Consider the following 17,052-nt stretch of genomic DNA (forward strand, 5'->3'; position numbering starts at 1 on the left):
GCAAGAAAAGATTTGGCTTGCGAAGGAATGAGGGAGGGAAGGAAGGACCAAGGGGATGGATTGCGAAGCCATGGACATTGAAAACAGAAGGCGGTCCAGGAAGACGCTCCTTCCCAACTTTGCCCTTTGCAAGTAACTAGACTACCTCCTACAGTGCAGAGTAGCTTCTCGATTGATCACAATGCGATGCCTCAGACTTTATCACAAAATCGATCAATCAATCAATGCAAACACAAACTTGCAGAAATTCTACATACACAGTGGCAGCAGCTATCAATCTCCACCCATACAGCTAACAACAACGCATGTTTTCTCCCCAATCAGTTTGCTTCCAGCTGCTACCATCACAACCATCCAGCCCACACAAACTTACCTCACTGGCAATGTCTTCAAGTTCACCCCGTTCAATTGAGCTATGGACAAAGACTAATGCTTGTGGGAAGCAACTAGGTCCGGTCGAGTCGTCCGCCTGCCGCGACACAACCGAACCGTGACCCGGGCTCCCGGGTGCTTGCCGATGAACAACCACCGTACTTCTACTACACACTACGTAAGAGCCATCAGACAAGAAGGCTACTTCTGACAGAAGGCGATGTTCAAATTCTGTCCCTGGTAGAAAGGCCTGTCCAGTGTGCTCAAGACATCATGTTCTCATACAACCTAAAACGGCCCGGATTGATCTTTGAGCAATCCGACAATGCCCAACTGGGTTTGGATTCCGATACCCTTGAGCAGAAGGAAACATAACACGACACATCGCAACAATGAAAGATATCAGTTACATGTATCCGTACAAGCACAAGCTGGGAATCGCAGTCATGTCTACAGTACAGACACAGACACGCAAAGTACGGGTACGCTGGGGTATAAACAAAAGTGAACGAAATGGAGTCGCTCAACCGCGGCTTTTGCGACCAGGGAGTGCCCCTCCACCGCTTCACCATTCCGGCTTCATCCCTCGCCTATCAGAAGCCTAGTGCCCTTGCTCTCCCATTTCTCGGGGCACCCACTGAGCCGATATCCTATTATCTCAAGGATGAACGACCAGGGCAGCACCGTCGCTTGGGTACATACAACTCTACCTCGTTTACTCGCTAAGTTTCTTGTCCTTGCCTGTGATGAGTTCCTTGCTGGATCCCCTTTTCAATTCATGGTTATCCCCTATTCCACCATTGTGCACTTTAACGGCACCTTAGCAATGGCAGGTATGAATATTATGTCAATACAAGATATGTGACCTATCTTGGGTGTGCTTCTGCATTCCCTCCACTTTATGCCCAACCTAAAAGGTACCTCTGGTCGAGGTAAAGCCTACACGCAAGGTACGAGACGGCCTACAGGGTGAAGTGGCTCGTATGGCTGTTGGTGCCCCCTAAAGAACCCCTCCAAGGGCCTCTAGCCTCCCATCTGGGTCCGAGGAAGAGAGTACCGCTGCCGCGTCTCCATTGCATGGATACCTCTCACCCAGGTATTTGGTTGAACCTGGCGCCCCGCTCCAATGGCAACCTGGGAGTCCAGGGCGCCCACCTCAAAGGGCCTGCTAGCACTGGGTGAAAGTACCGCTGTAGTGCAGACCTCAACCTCCTTCAAGCATTTAGGTAAGGTTGGAAAAAAGAGAAGAGAAGAGAGAAAAAAAAAAGTGTTCTCCACCTAAGCTGGGCTGGGCTGTCCGTCTTTTCATCTTCCTGAAGCCCAAATCAGAACCAAAACTAAAACCAACCTACTTCGCCTCCAGCCCATACCAGCTCCACGTCGACGCCTACTACGCCTGGACTTGGACCTGGACTGGACCTAGACCTAGACCAAGCATCCCTCCTCCTGTCCCCAACTCTTTTTTTTTTGGACATGCAAACACAACAACTGTCTATTATTACCAGCCCTTTTTTTGCCACTGGCGCTTGTTCCCCGACGTCTGTTGCTGCCTTGCCGCGCCCTGCCTCGTGTCTTTGAGCCTCGCATCCGTCGCTTTGCATTGATTTGCCTTGCACTGCCCTGTCTCGCTTTGCTTGACGCCTTGACGCCCACAGTACAGTCAGTACAAGTCGCAGCTCGAGTTGCTCCATCAAGCCACCCCCTCCTCATCCGTTGCTTGCCTCCGCCTCTTCTCTGCCCGTGACGACGACCTCAACCTCGCAACCTCCAACCACCTTTGGATATATCGACACTCACATCTCGTGAGCCTCATTACCGACCACCCCCTCTTTTCTCCACCCTCCCCCTCTCCGATCCGTCGTTCGTTTGGGTTGTTATTTTCTCCTACGAGACCCAATCTTTCTCCTTATCGACTCTTAATCTTTTCTTCGATTTCCTCGCCGTCGCCATCATCATGGCCGGCCGAATGGTGCTATACAAGCTGGTGGTGCTGGGAGATGGTGGTGTGGGAAAGACAGCTCTTACTATTCAGCTATGTTTGCAGCACTTTGTTGAAACTGTAAGTTTGGCTGAGCCTGCGTGGCATGCTTTGCGTGCACTTGCTTCGACTGTGTCGACGACATTGAATTAACACTCTGCAACAGTACGACCCTACGATCGAAGATTCATACCGAAAGCAAGTCGTTATAGATGGCCAGCCCTGCATGCTCGAAGTACTGGACACCGCGGGACAGGAAGAGTACACGGCACTGCGAGATCAATGGATTCGTGATGGCGAAGGGTTTGTCCTAGTTTACAGCATCTCGTCACGCTCTTCCTTCACCCGTATCAAACGGTTCCATCATCAAATCCAACGAGTCAAAGAGTCGTGCGCTTCGTCGCCATCTTATCCTGGCTCCCCTATCTCCTCCGCAAACCCGCAGTTGCCTGTACCTATTATGCTTGTTGGCAACAAGAGCGACCGAGTCACCGAGAGAGAGGTTTCTACACAAGAGGGCCACGCCCTCGCCCGCGAACTCGGATGCGAGTTCGTGGAAGCTTCAGCGAAGAACTGCATCAATGTCGAAAAGGCGTTCTACGACGTCGTTAGGATTCTACGCCGACAGCGACAACAAGCCTCCCGTCCCTCGGAACGATCAAGTGGCCGAACGCGAACAGGCAATGGCGATGCAAGGGGCGGCGATCGAGACGAAAGACACAGAAATAGGAACAAGGACCGAAACAAGTCCAAATGCGTGGTATTATGAGTGGATACGTATCCTTACGGATTAAGCATCCATGTGTTAAGAGGAGGAAAAATAAGGCGGACGAGCAAATCAAGCCGCCAACAACGACAACAGGCCAGCGTCAAGGATCGCATATAAGGCGGTGCCTTTGGCGAATAGGATATGCCCAATGATTCAAGATGATTGGCAAGATACCGTGGGAAGTACAGGAGATGGGATGAGACGAGACGGGCTTTATTACTTTTCTGCAATTTCTAGATGGCCAACTGCCCAACGATTAGGGCGGCATGACGACGCAGCATCGAATAACGAACGAAAGCAGAAGCAGTTCCGCACCGGCGCAAGGCGTACGAACAAAAAGAGGCATATTCTTGGGGCGCTAGGTTATCTGTTGACATTTATACTATTATCGTTTTACAACATTTACGACAAAAATTTGAATGGCATTCATAATTCAAGCGGCCAATTCCTTGCATGTTTCTTCTCTCTCGTGCGAATATATCTCGACTGTTGGATTGAGATGCTCTCTTTATGTGTATATGAGTGCAGATTCGTCAATTTACAGGTTCTGGAATTTACATGTCACAGGTCCATTAGAGTCATTTCCTAATTTTGTTCAACCACCAGTCCCGGTAGGACATGAACACTGCTTCGCATATAGCAATACCAAGTTATACTCTCAGTTGGATGGCCTTTGTTTCTCGCAACGTTACGCTCGACAGGATCTCGAGTCATACCCATGCTAACACATCAAATAAGGAGATTCGCAGCAATGTTTAGTGACTTGCTTAGATATGTATGGACAAATGACAGCTTGGACCATCAACCCTGCTATCTCTTCTACAGACAGGTGATATTCGGGTCGAGGCCCATGTGTGATAAGGAGTGGAATATCTACTTTGACTAAGGCAGTGGCCGAACGAAGATCCCAGGGACCAGAGTGCTCTATTTGGTGCTTTGTGTCATGTTGACTTGGTGCTCGAGGGCATGAGCATTGTGTTAGCCCCGTTCACATCAAGGGACCTTGGCATCCATATGTCGGGCAAAACCATGTTCCCTGTTAGTGGACTCAATACACAAGCCGTTGAGCTGCGACTGTCTTGGGAGTGCAAAAGTGAACAGAGCTGGTACCTGACTATCAAGGTTGCGAAAATTACGGCATGCGTCGCGGAGTATAGGCTTTACAATACTTCCATTGGTAAGGAAGATGTGGCTTCGCCTTACGGGAACTTTAGAACTTGGGCACACAGAAGCTCAAGAGAGAAGGATCAAGAAGAGGTTTTGGCGGGGTTTGCTAAAACTAGTGGGTGGATGTGGGTGTTGATGAAGATGGAGGAGTTCGCGCTACACTACAAGTAGATGCTCGAGCACAAATGTTCCCCATGGGCTATGGAGACGTGAGAGAGTACCTCCTTGTGCCTACTCTATACAGTACAAAGCCACTCTTACTGTCGTGTCACTGGGTTGATGGTACATGCGCTCCTACGCTTCGTGCATGTAGCAGGAACAAGCATGACTCTTGTCAGTGACGTTGGGAGCAGAGGAAACAGGTCTTTTGCATGCAGGTTTATATTGAAAACAATGACGAAGGAATTGCATCCTGGATTCCAACGCCCAAACAATTGTGAATCTCTCCCATTGCGCTTTATTTTGGTGGCATCCACAATAACTGTCGATGCCATATCAAGATGGGAAAAAAGGATAGCAGCTTTGGGAGTATAGCAACATGTCCTATTCTTTACCAGCAATGGCAAAGTCCAACAGCGGCTCATGACATCAGAACAAGCGTAAGCTTCGAGTTTAATAAATATCGATTGCGCCTTTATTTCCACGGCGGCATTCGTGTACAATTGCTATGCTAGGGTTGACTTAGTCATTCAGCCATAACTTAAAGAATCCGATCTCAGTCGGGGGGCTACATACAGAATGACAGCACAAGTGCCGAACAAAAGTTTCTATGCGGCTTTAAGCCTATGCCGATACTACCGACCTACTCCTTGTCTTGTTTCTCGAACGTTGCAGGGCAGGCAGGGGGCTCGGACTAAGATCCATGACATGACCGAGATGGTGACATTGGTCTAACCAGACAAAGTTGATGTTGCTGCTGAAAGAGAATGCATTGTTCCTTTTTACCTCGTTTTGTACAGTACAATATGTTTGTTGGCAGTTGGTTGCTGCTGCAGAGTACATACAGTACACACACACATACACTACAAGTCGGACGGATAAACTTCCGAATGCATTTATGTCGTGTCGTTGGCTTGTTGCGTGCTTTTGCTTACTACAGTATTACTTATACCCGTCCCGTGTCGGGTTTTGAGACAGAGATTGAGACGGCGTTGAGACGGACAAGAACCGGAGGATAGACGGCGTCATGGACCGAGACTAGCAGCGGGCGTCTAGGCTGTGACCCTGAAAGAGGGACCGGAGACGAGACTACAGTACAGATATGGAGGTTACTGTATCCGTACCTAACGTTAAATAAGTTAGTTACGTTGGTTGGTTTGCATTTGCATTTATTTGCATTGGCTTTGTCGCGCCGATAATTTTGCCTAAAAGGTAGAATGGCCCGAATCGTATTTAATCGAATTGCAACTTGTAGATAACAAAACAAATGCAGATTTCTTCTTTTCTGAAGAAACCGCCATATTACGTTGTTACGGATCAAGTTAGAAACATTCGTTGGATGGAGATATGCACAGAAGGGGAAGGTCAATAGTCAAAGGAATCAACCTAACGCAGTGAAGGAGGGAGGGCATCAACGTGCTACTGCACCGTATTGCTAGAGCCTGCTGTAGGTACGAACTATCCAATGTTGTATTGTACTATATTGTAAACATTCCGGGGAACAGGGGACTGTCAATCCCGAGACTAGGTACGGTACGGTAAGATCAAGGAGAGAGCGCGAAGGAAGAAAGAAAGAAAAAAGACTCTAGAAAAGTAAAGCCAAGCACTGGAAAAGAGGCAGCAAAGGAAATGGCGGTCTCTTGATGAGTTCGTTCATAAAAACGTCAACGGCTGGGCATTTCGTCTTACCTGGACTACCTACACGACAAGCTTTCAGAGTTTATCTCGTCGGTATACAAGTCATGTCGTTGCATTGCCGAATCTAACTACGTTACCCGCAATCTCGGCCAACATTGCACGTTAGTCTTGAACAAGAGAAGAGCATCACCAAATTTATTTGTCTCCTGCCTAACAAGATGTTCTAGTGCTCTAAGAAGCGTACTACGGATGAGCCCGCCGAGGCCATCTCGTAGGGTGCATACAGCCTTAGCATTAGTAGATAGACTTAGATCGTAATCTGCGCCCGTTCAACTTCTTTCTTAACGCATTACGTACCGTGGACTCGATGATAATACGTAATGACTCTGAAGTCGCTCATGTATTTTGGCTCAATATCCACCAGTGACACCTGACAGGCATGCATGGAAGAACATTGGATCACTATGGAACAACCGCGTTGAAGATCATCAGCTAGTATTCTTACGCTCAGATAACCCTAAGCCCTGCTCCCCGATGAACTTGCCAATGCCATGTGAATAGACTCGAAACAGGCCATGCTATCTTGGATTCCTCCATCTCAACATGAAACTCCTCCCTTTCTTCTAGCACGTTTCACCATCATCCAACCGATTCCCTTGGATGACCAGACCCTGACATCCAAGCGCCCTTCAAGACTCAGCCTGCCATCATGTTCTCCTGAGTGACAATGCATTGAAGGGATCAAAAGTGGTACCGTACATAGCCACGAACTACTACGTGGTAGACTAATGGGGCGCGCTATCTATCGGCCGAGTCGTGGTGATAGCCTCACAAGATCGACACTCTAGACCACGACGATCGTTCATGCTAATAGCCGCCATGGAGGTGAGGGGTAGCGGTAAGATACATACGTACAGTACCATGGCACAGTTCACCATCATTCATCTACTTGGTATTCCCGGCGAAGGAGTAAAAGGCATTGATCCCAAGACTACCATATGCCCACAACACCAAGTCCGATTTTCAGACGACACCATACATCTTGTCCAGCGACAGTCACAACACAAAAACATCGAGTGAAGGTTCAAGGGATCACGTTACAAATCACATATCACCAAAACGACCAAACGTATCGAATCATCTCTATTCAATATTCACATAGAGATTGCCATGACTTCCTGGCATCCATGAGCCGTTGCCGAGGCTCCTTTCCCAAGACGCCATAGTTAATACCTTGAGTCCCTCCCCGCTATCCTGAATGTAAACATAAAAAAGGGTGCCATATCCCGTGACAATACGGAGTTCGTCTGTCCAAATAATTTGACGTGAAGTGAATATAAGGTAAGGAAAATGAAAAGACAGATTTTGGAGCATGTCCCTTGACTAACATTCGGCTAGATTCGTGACATCTCTTCATAAAGGAAATTGCAATATATAAGACTGAGTAAGGATGCCGTATCATTACTCTTTTGTGGCGTGCTTATCGCCGAAGGGACTGCTGTCGCGCCTTATGAGGACATTAGGCTTGTCGTTCTCGCCTATTGAATCCTCCATAACGGCACCAAGGCTTGGGGCCTTGTTTGTCCGTTGAGGGCTTCGTTCTGGGGGATCAGAGAATGGTCCTTGATCTTGGGTGGGCGACTCCTCGATAACAGTGATACTTGAGTCTCGGGTGACGTTGCCGCTTGGTGTTGTTGGTGGCGAAGGTGCCACTGTTGATGATGATGCATCCGATTCGGTCTTGCTTCTGACGTCGACTGTCTTCAACGAACCAACCTTGACCACCTGTGCACGAGCCTGCGTTGCAGTGTTGGCGCTGTTAAGGAACGTTGAGCCGACGCTGAAGGCGCTCGCGCCGCTCTTGGGCCGGCTGTTGCCAAACTTCTGGAAATCAATTGCTGGTACTGGCGGCGCCATCATCTCGCTGCCGTTGTTACCGACAGACTTGACGCTGACCATAGTAGGCTTGGCGCGCATTCCAGTCTGCGCAGGTGTAAGAACTTGAGCCTGCTTGCCGTAGATTGTAGAAGCGACACTAGATCGAGGAGCATAGGATGTGCGAGCATAAGATGTTCGGTCCGAGTATCCTGACAGTCCTGAGTAGGTAGAGTCTCTGAGGTCGCCAGGAACAAAGAAGTGCTGATCGTCGTTTCCTAGGCCGCGGTTGTCCTGGGCGTGGTGCATAGGGATCGGGGGTACGGGAGGGACAAGAACATTTGGTGATGTCGGAGTCGCTCGGTTTGTGACGCCAGGGATATATGCGATCTGGATGATGTTGGATGCTCGTGTGAGGACGGTGGAGGCGATTGAGTGAACGGTGTGCGTCGAAGGTGGTCGAACTCCCCTTGCGTTGGCTTCCTTCTCGTTGTGAATTGCATCTGTGTCTTCGACATAGATGGATGTGGGAATCTGTGATCGTTTTGGCTTGATGCAAAGTCTCCATACTACATATGTGACAAGAGCAATCACGGCAATACCACCCAAGACACCACCAACAATGGCGCCAACATTTGGACTGCTGCTGCTGCTCTTGGCAGATGATTCAGAGTCCTTCTCGCAGATAGATGTAGCGCACATAGTGCAGTCTAGAGGCACGGTAAACTGGCAGACTTCGCCATCTGAACAATTCGGGCATTCGAGTTGGGCGGCATCGTCACACTTCACACAGCTCTTACTTCGGGGGACAAGTTGGTAAGCTGATGATGATATCGTTAGCATCAATGGATCTAGGGAGAGACGGCGACTGTCTAGTCGACTTACCATGGCTCAACTCGTCCAAGTCCCGGGCGATGAGGTGTCCGGCCCTTTCCTTCATTGTGACGTCCGAGTAGAAAGAGATTGATAAAAGTCTGTGATGGTATTTGATGGTTGACCGTTGAGAAGTGTCGATCACTCTAGTTTAGGTGTGGATTGTCGGCAAATTCGTGGTCTTGAATATCGATCTGCGACAAGGCTCGTATAGCAAGGAGAATAATAAAAGAAATGTTCAAAAATTGTCGTCGACTACTTGTATGCAAGCAAGAGAAGAGAGAATCGGTTATTGTATTGTATATCCAAAAAATCGAAGTCGTAGGAAGTGAGGTGAGTGAGAAACGAGTGTGGGTTCAGAGGCTAGCTCAGATGGAAAAGAAGGCTGGTTAGGAGGCGCGAGACATAATCGACCAGGCGATTGAATCGAAGAAGAAAATACGAGAAAAGCAAAGTCGTTGATATGCTGTACTCGTGTCGTTTCGGTTCAAATCGAAGGGCGTTAAATGGTAGGTGATGCGATCGTCCGTCCGTCCGTTTTGGAGGTTGAAGAATGATGGATGAAATAATGGAAAGAACGAACGGGAAAGCGGCGGGAGGTGGGAGGTCAAAGACTGGACCCGGACCTGGACCTGACTTGACTTGACTTGGCTTGGCTGAACTGGGGCTGGTCACTCGCAAGACTGGCTCACACACACTCTTTCGACTCTGTTGGTGGGAGGAGGAAGGCGATTGGGTCTAGAGGAGATGGTGCAACAGGGGTATTAATGCTTGACTCTGCCTCTTTTAGCTATAGCGAAACAGTAGAACCGCCCGCACTGTATATCTTCCCCTGATATCGTTGCTCTCTAATGGTGTGTTGGCTTATGAAAGGGCTTGCTTTATCCCTGCTTAATATCCACACAGCAGTGTTTAAACCCCCTGATGATCCTGGCTAGACACTGTCTTGGCCACGGGTACCTACTGTCCTAAGGTTATTCCACTCTGTCGCAGGTACCAGGCCGTCAACTCATAGCTCAGGTATCGCAAGACCATCAACCGGCTTCAGGTGAACACAAACAGACGGCTTCATGCAGAAATCAATTAATAGACTGATCTAACCATCTCTCATCTCCAATGACTAAACAACCCTCAAGCCAACTAAAGACCCTGGATCTGCATCGTTCCGACAACATCCTTACAACACAGTAGATACTGTATTATAATACCGCAAGCAATAAGAGGGCAACCCTACCTTACCTAAACCTGATTCCAGAGTTACAGTCCGTCCCCTCCAAAATCCATGCCCTGTAGATCGAATCTAGCCACTCATGATAGAGTCTTGACAGTGGCACGAGTTTGCATACCAGACTTTGGCGGGCGGGTTTCTGCAAGAACGCTTTGTCAACATCAGACGCGCGTCCCTAAATCCGAAACAACAAACTCCCGACCCAAGAAAAAGAAAAGAAAAAACTTGCATCAATTTGGTGCCCTGCGAATGGACAAAGTGTTCCATGTTACGAATTTCCGGTGCTTAGCTTTGGTCTAATTGACCATCCATTAACGGTTCTCGGCAACGCCATTAACACCGTTGTATCGCTGCTGTCGTCTAGGGCTTCAAAGTGGCTTCTAATATCAAATATCACACTTGGCGAATCACAGCTCTTAATGCGGCCTAGGTACGGGCCTGCTGCTTTCTTAGCTGAGGCTTGTTATACATTATCCTAATTGCCATGGAGTATCATCACAGTAATTAAACATATTCCTAATGAAGCATTATGGTACGATCAAGTCAATGCTTTCGAACCGCAACGGAAACATCGTGTTTCTCGCTTATCATTGTTCTCGGCAACAAATGCTTCAGGTGATGGTTTCTATTAGTATAAATCATCAGTTTTGCCAAGTCATTGGTGATTTGCTTCAGTGATTCTGTAACTCTGTCTGTTTTCGATGCTTAGATATGAGCCTCATACTCCATGACGCTGGGGTATTATTGTTTTCGGAAATCCGGACTTAGAAACATTATCCGTGCATGTTCCTGCGGTCAATACGTCGATCTTTGGTGTTTATGGGGTAGTGGATGGCTTGGGTTTCAGTAACTCTATGTTCATTGGAACACGCATTGTCGATGATTGCGATGACCAGAAGAAGCGAAAGAATGTTCGTATTCCTCACCGTCCGAGAGCCTACCCTACAAACTCCCAAACAGCTGTCACAGCAACATTCTTGCTTAAGTTCCTTCACACAGCCGCAACACTTGAACTCAGACACTTGGTGATCCCTTGCATCAGATGTGGTAGGCCTCTTCAGGGTAGCACCCGTCGGGACCAAAAGATCTGGGACACGATCTTTAGAGTTCCTTACATTAATAATCCAGAGCGGTCGATGTCTCGGAAAAGTAACCGAGGATGGTGACCACGGACGATTTATTGCTAAGAGGTTGCGTCAGGCCAATATCTGTGAAAGTCTGTAACTGTCTTGATCAATATCATTGCTGCATAACCACTCCACGACTCGACCGCCGTCAGTGATAAAGTTGACGGCGATTCGGCCAAACCCCACCGACGAGTTTGATGATTAGCAAGCACCTTGCACAGATATATATGTTACAAAAATTGTCCTGAGGATAAACAAAGTCGGCGGCGACCGTTGAGGTTATATATCGACAGTCCGCAGCAGTCCACAGTGGTCCTCCTTGAGTACAGTAACTATGCCGAGCAGCTGCATGCTTAGCTCAAGAACGATAGGGCTGGCAAGCCAAGATTTAAACCAAGCTGACGTGAGGACGAACGAAGGATCCAGGGCCTCGGCTGATATGCAACTGCGCACAGCAAGATGCAGTGAGAATGGCGGGACAGAAATCTCACATTATTGGGTCGACTCAGGAGCGGAGGGAATCTGACATGTTCTTGAGCAAAGGGAAATAGAGCAGAATGAACGAGGCGGCGGCCAAAACCGATTTGACCACAAACTGTCCTCCACTGTCTGCGCCCCATTGCTCTTGTAGCGACGCAGTCGGCGCCCCCAGGGCCCCAGCTGCCGGCTCGTCCCAGCTAATTTAACTTGCCAAGACAGGATCATCTATTTTTGGATCAAGACCTTTGAGTTTGTGGCAGATTTCCTGCTGTTTCGGACAAAGACTAATCCAGTTTGCTGGTTGATTCAGCCAATTGCTTGTCAACAAAGGGACGAATGCTGGATGATCCTCATAGCAACTGCTTAATTGAATGTCACCGTCGTCTTTTTTCACAGATACGACACAGGGGAGTCTGGAGAGGGGAAGGTAGCACGAGCACATGCTTCTTTGTGAGCGATGGGGCCCCGATAAGTTTGTAATGCGTTGGCGGTCAGCACCAACTATAAAAGTTGGCAGTTCACGACATGGTTGAATCTGACTGCTGACAGAACATGAACTACCGCACAAGTACTGTACTGTACCACGCCCCAATTCGTGCAGGTGAGCGGGCTTGCAAAAGGCGTCCCAGCAGGCTCAGCGGCTGAGATCAAAGGAAAGGATCGTAAGCCAACAGGGCTGGCTGGTGCTGGGTGCGGAGACTTCCACAACAAAGGAGATGGCTGACTGGTCTGCCAGTTTATGACGGGACCAATCTGCGAAGCCCGGGCCTTATGGGGGGAAATTAGGGACCATTCTCTGTGCCGTAGTCTACTGGACTGCATCGTACTGTACAACGCATAGGCGCTCGACGGGTGGCGGGAGAAAGGGGAATGACGATCTTCTGGAAACTCGGCGTTTGAAATAGGGGAGGGCGTCACTGGTATTTAACTTCGCTTCTGGAAGTTTACGATTGTCCCCCACAGAAGTCGTTAAGCGGCATACTGAAACCACCGACTACTGTGCAGCACAGTTAGCAGAGCCAGCAGAGCACCTCAGGCGGTAAGTCCGAGGAGGAGTAAATGCGATACTCAGCTTAGGTACCGCCTTTGTATGGAGATTTTAGAGCAATTCAATGCGAGTTGCCAGGGGCCCCTTAACGGCGTCTCCATAATCTCTGGCACTCTGATTGATCCCGTTCGTATCCCGACCCGGTATCAGTGTAAGACGGAGTGGAAGAATGAGAGGCCGTCATGACGGTGAGGAATTGAGTGTATTTGCGGTGGCTGAAGCACTCGCTGTCGCTGGGAGGATGGCTCAAGCCTTCTTCAGCCCTGACACGCTGGATTTTAATGCTGACAAGCTGATCCAACGGTACCGTACTGTGTAAAGGTACTTTTCAGTTGATAGTTTACAGCTGCAAGCCTCTTTTGAGAGTCAGTCTGCAGCGGCGGCCACGCTTTCAACGTGCAGAAAGCTAAACTTTGGCGGGATGGCCGTCTTCAACGCTCATCCAGTACAACGGATATCTGCGTAATAACAGACAATCGTCAGGTCGTGCTGCAGCGCAGTGCAGTCAGATTCTCGCTGTTGAAAGGCGGGTATGTGTCTGATTAGGCAGGGATGGCAGCTAGAGATGGGATGGATCCTCACCCCCCCAAGCAACCCAAGTGATGGCGGAGTGGAGTGGCTCAGCAGGCTTAGCGCGACACCAGTCCCCTATTCTTACCTCTCTTTCTCGCGGGAAGCTGTGAGCCCAGCCCAGCCCAGTCAGCATTCAGTCGTGCGTGGAGCAAAACGAGATTCGCTCCCAGGGCCCTTCATCAAAACATTTTCTCAGGGCAAGACGAAGGAGAAAAAAATAGACCAAACCCCTGCCACTGGTCTTTCCTTTGCATTCATTAACTTATCCTTCTTTCCCTCTAACCTCAACTTCATCTTCTTCCCCCCTTCCCCCCGCTCCCCAACTATCACCATTCTTTTGAGGCTGGCGCCTCAAGTTCCTATACCTTACCGTACCTCTCTGTTGTTGCTGGGGCCAAGTCAAGGTACACTACTACTAAGCAGCTACCGCATACAATAGGCGGCTGCCCGTGACCACCATTCGCATTTCCTTCTCCTGTTTCAGCTCACTGCTATCGGGAAAACTCAAAACACCATTCTTCACTTCGCACCGTTATCACTATTCATCCGACGAGTTTCGATTAGGATCCCGACAGTGCTGAGCGCCTACGGGAGCATAATTATTCATAATGGCGTACAATCCTCCTGATCAGTATGGAGGCCATGCTCTCCAGGACCTTCCTGCTGGCAGCAGCGTAAGTGCACATACTTTGTCCGCTACTCCAAGCACCCGACAAAATCTAACTTCTTCTTCAGCAGTACCATCTTCCCCCTCAGGAGAACGAAGAGGAGCAGGGCCGTGGCCTCTTGAACTCGGGCTACGATCAAGATCGGCTAGGCGCTCGAACTCCTCCCGACCGCCCCGTATCTGCTTACAGTCTTACTGAGTCCTATGCCCCTGGTGCTTCGTCCACCATGCCTGGCCAGGCACCTACTGGATATGGCGACGGTGGCTTTGGTCAGTTTGGCAACTTGGATGCTGCTGCCCCTTTCCCTCGTCCCGACTCTGCCTTCGACCCCGAGGACAGCTGGGTTGAGCGTCAGCAGCAGCCTCAGATGACTGGTGGCGGCCTTGGCCGTTCAAAAACCCGAAAGATCAAGCTGGTTCAGGGTTCAGTCCTGAGCATTGATTACCCTGTGCCTAGCGCTATCAAGAACGCCGTTCAGCCTCAATACCGCGACGCCGAGAGTGGCACTGAGGAGTTCCATAAGATGCGATACACCGCTGCCACATGTGATCCCAACGATTTCACCCTCAAGAACGGTTACGATTTGCGACCTCGCATGTACAATCGACACACCGAGTTGCTGATTGCCATTACATACTATAACGAAGATAAGGTTCTGCTTGCACGAACCCTGCATCACACTATGCAGAACATTCGTGATATCGTCAACTTGAAGAAGTCGACTTTCTGGAACAAGGGTGGCCCTGCTTGGCAGAAGATTGTTGTCTGCTTGGTTTTCGATGGTATCGACAAGGCTGACAAGAACACCCTCGACGTGCTTGCCACTGTTGGTGTTTACCAGGATGGTGTCATCAAGAAGGATGTCGACGGCAAGGAGACTGTTGCTCACATCTTCGAATACACTTCCCAGCTTTCAGTCACTCCCAACCAGCAGCTCATTCGACCCACAAACGAGGGTTCCCAGAACCTCCCACCCGTCCAGATGATCTTCTGTTTGAAGCAGAAGAACACCAAGAAGATTAACTCGCATCGATGGCTCTTCAATGCCTTCGGTCGTATCCTGAACCCTGAGGTGTGTATTCTGCTCGATGCCGGTACCAAGCCTAGTCCTCGATCTCTTCTCGCCCTTTGGGAGGGTTTCTACAACGACAAGGATCTTGGTGGTGCTTGTGGTGAAATTCACGCTATGTTGGGTAAGGGCGGCAAGAAGCTGTTCAACCCCCTCGTTGCTGTCCAGAACTTTGAGTACAAAATCTCCAACATTCTCGACAAGCCTCTTGAGTCGTCTTTCGGTTACGTTAGTGTGTTGCCCGGTGCCTTCTCTGCTTATCGATTCCGTGCCATCATGGGCCGTCCTTTGGAGCAATATTTCCATGGTGATCATACCTTGTCTAAGATGCTTGGTAAGAAGGGTATCGACGGTATGAACATTTTCAAGAAGAACATGTTCTTGGCCGAGGATCGTATTCTGTGTTTCGAGCTGGTCGCCAAGGCTGGCCAGAAGTGGCACTTGTCTTATATCAAGGCTGCCAAGGGTGAAACTGATGTTCCTGAAGGTGCTGCTGAATTCATCAGTCAACGTCGTCGATGGCTGAACGGTTCGTTCGCCGCCACGCTGTACTCACTGATGCACTTCGGTCGAATGTACAAGTCGGGTCATAACATTATCCGCATGTTCTTCCTCCACATTCAGCTTATCTACACGACTCTCAACACAATGTTCGCTTGGTTCTCTCTCGGTTCTTACTGGCTTACAACGTCCGTCATCATGGACCTTGTGGGTACTCCCAATGCCACCTCTGGACAGCACGCTTGGCCTTTCGGTGATACTGGTACTCCCGTCGTCAACGCCCTGCTGCAATACCTTTACCTGGCCTTTGTTATGCTTCAGTTCATTCTGGCTCTGGGTAACAGACCCAAGGGTTCCAAGTTTACTTACATCGCTTCATTCATGGTCTTCAGTCTTATTCAGGGTTACATTCTGGTTCTGTCGGCTTACCTGGTTGTTCGTGCTTTCGACACACCTATCGGAGACCAAATCTCGTTTGCTTCGACCCACGCTTTCCTGGATAGTTTCTTCGGCGGCTCGAGCGCTGGTGGTGTCATTCTGGTTGCCCTGATCACTATTTACGGTCTGAACTTTGTCGCCTCGTTCATGTACCTCGATCCCTGGCACATGTTCCACTCTTTCCCTTACTACCTGCTTCTCATGTCCACCTACATCAACATTCTCATGGTCTATGCCTTCAACAACTGGCATGATGTTTCTTGGGGTACCAAGGGTTCAGACAAGGCTGAGGCACTCCCCTCTGCCCACGTCACCAAGGGAGAGAAGGACGAGGTCGTCGTTGAGGAAGTCGAGAAGGAGCAGGAAGATATTGACAGTCAGTTCGAGCAAACTGTCCGCCGAGCTCTCGCTCCTTTCAAGGAGGAGGAAGAGGTTGAGAAGGCCGATGTTGAGGATGGCTACAAGTCTTTCAGAACCGGTCTCGTTGTCTGCTGGTTGTTCGGAAACATTCTCCTCATTGTTTGCATTACCAGCGACAAGTTTGATAACCTCGGATGGGGTGTAAGTTTTCCATTCTTATTAACTTTTGCAACTGATACTAATATCTTGATAGGAACCTGCCACAGCACGAAAGGCGCATTACTTCCAGTTCCTTCTGTACGCTACTGCCGTGCTTTCGCTCGTTCGTTTTGCCGGTTTCTTGTGGTTCCTGGGCAGGACTGGTATTATGTGCTGTTTCTCGAGACGATAAGCGTCGTGCGTATTTGCGCGCGTTGCATTCGATACTCTCACCTTTTCTGGAGAGGCCAAGTACAAAAAAGTATTGGCGCTTGTCATATTAGACAAACTGGATTTTTATATCGGATACCTTGTTATGTAACGTACGCTGGGTTTTGAGTATTTAATGGAGGCACATCAACAAAAGAGCACATTTGGAGTGAAGGTATTCGGGGCGGCTCCGGATACGAGCATGTGTATTCTCTATTTAGTCTTTTTCAGATTGGCATCTGCCCCTGAGGGTTTATGACGCATTTGAATGATATGAATTTTGTTACCATCAATATTAAACTTGATTGCATGTTATGAAAG

The 17,052-nt window shown here is 49.1% G+C and overlaps 4 protein-coding genes across 4 annotated transcripts; 3 read left to right on the forward strand and 1 right to left on the reverse strand.

Moving 5' to 3' along the window:
- Window positions 1-2,195: 2,195 nt before the first annotated feature.
- B0J16DRAFT_63901 (ras family-domain-containing protein) lies at window positions 2,196-3,329 on the forward strand. Its single transcript, XM_046134217.1, has 2 exons — window positions 2,196-2,431; window positions 2,517-3,329. The coding sequence occupies exons 1-2, from the start codon at window positions 2,327-2,329 to the stop codon at window positions 3,117-3,119; spliced, it is 708 nt and encodes a 235-aa protein (XP_045986547.1). The 5' UTR covers window positions 2,196-2,326; the 3' UTR covers window positions 3,120-3,329.
- A 1,728-nt stretch (window positions 3,330-5,057) lies between these two features.
- On the forward strand, window positions 5,058-5,945 carry B0J16DRAFT_333453 (uncharacterized protein). The gene has a single exon (XM_046126831.1). The coding sequence runs from the start codon at window positions 5,213-5,215 to the stop codon at window positions 5,462-5,464; it is 252 nt and encodes an 83-aa protein (XP_045986548.1). The 5' UTR covers window positions 5,058-5,212; the 3' UTR covers window positions 5,465-5,945.
- Window positions 5,946-7,426: 1,481 nt separating this feature from the next.
- B0J16DRAFT_64004 (uncharacterized protein) lies at window positions 7,427-9,046 on the reverse strand. Its single transcript, XM_046134218.1, has 2 exons — window positions 8,844-9,046; window positions 7,427-8,779 (listed from the first exon to the last, which is right to left on the reverse strand). The coding sequence occupies exons 1-2, from the start codon at window positions 8,896-8,898 to the stop codon at window positions 7,545-7,547; spliced, it is 1,290 nt and encodes a 429-aa protein (XP_045986549.1). The 5' UTR covers window positions 8,899-9,046; the 3' UTR covers window positions 7,427-7,544.
- A 4,382-nt stretch (window positions 9,047-13,428) lies between these two features.
- On the forward strand, window positions 13,429-17,048 carry B0J16DRAFT_282408 (chitin synthase 3a). Its single transcript, XM_046123962.1, has 3 exons — window positions 13,429-13,961; window positions 14,023-16,524; window positions 16,577-17,048. The coding sequence occupies exons 1-3, from the start codon at window positions 13,896-13,898 to the stop codon at window positions 16,712-16,714; spliced, it is 2,706 nt and encodes a 901-aa protein (XP_045986550.1). The 5' UTR covers window positions 13,429-13,895; the 3' UTR covers window positions 16,715-17,048.
- The last annotated feature ends 4 nt before the right edge of the window (window positions 17,049-17,052 follow it).

The sequence above is a fragment of the Fusarium flagelliforme genome, assembly GCF_020744385.1.
Source record: "Fusarium flagelliforme strain FIESC 12 MPI-CAGE-AA-0113 chromosome Unknown B0J16scaffold_2, whole genome shotgun sequence".
In the NCBI taxonomy this organism is placed as follows: Eukaryota; Fungi; Ascomycota; class Sordariomycetes; order Hypocreales; family Nectriaceae; genus Fusarium; species Fusarium flagelliforme.

What these genes read in the sequence shown, in the direction of transcription:
- B0J16DRAFT_63901 (XM_046134217.1), top strand. Translation starts at nt 2,327, where the DNA reads ATGGCCGGCCGAATGGTGCTATACAAGCTGGTGGTGCTGGGAGATGGT. An exon ending in TGCAGCACTTTGTTGAAACT is followed by an intron (nt 2,432 to 2,516) that starts GTAAGTTTGGCT and finishes ACTCTGCAACAG; the next exon opens with TACGACCCTACGATCGAAGA.
- B0J16DRAFT_333453 (XM_046126831.1), top strand. Translation starts at nt 5,213, where the DNA reads ATGCATTGTTCCTTTTTACCTCGTTTTGTACAGTACAATATGTTTGTT.
- B0J16DRAFT_64004 (XM_046134218.1), bottom strand. Translation starts at nt 8,898, where the DNA reads ATGAAGGAAAGGGCCGGACACCTCATCGCCCGGGACTTGGACGAGTTG. An exon ending in CTTGGACGAGTTGAGCCATG is followed by an intron (nt 8,780 to 8,843) that starts GTAAGTCGACTA and finishes TATCATCATCAG; the next exon opens with CTTACCAACTTGTCCCCCGA.
- B0J16DRAFT_282408 (XM_046123962.1), top strand. Translation starts at nt 13,896, where the DNA reads ATGGCGTACAATCCTCCTGATCAGTATGGAGGCCATGCTCTCCAGGAC. An exon ending in ACCTTCCTGCTGGCAGCAGC is followed by an intron (nt 13,962 to 14,022) that starts GTAAGTGCACAT and finishes CTTCTTCTTCAG; the next exon opens with CAGTACCATCTTCCCCCTCA. An exon ending in TTGATAACCTCGGATGGGGT is followed by an intron (nt 16,525 to 16,576) that starts GTAAGTTTTCCA and finishes ATATCTTGATAG; the next exon opens with GAACCTGCCACAGCACGAAA.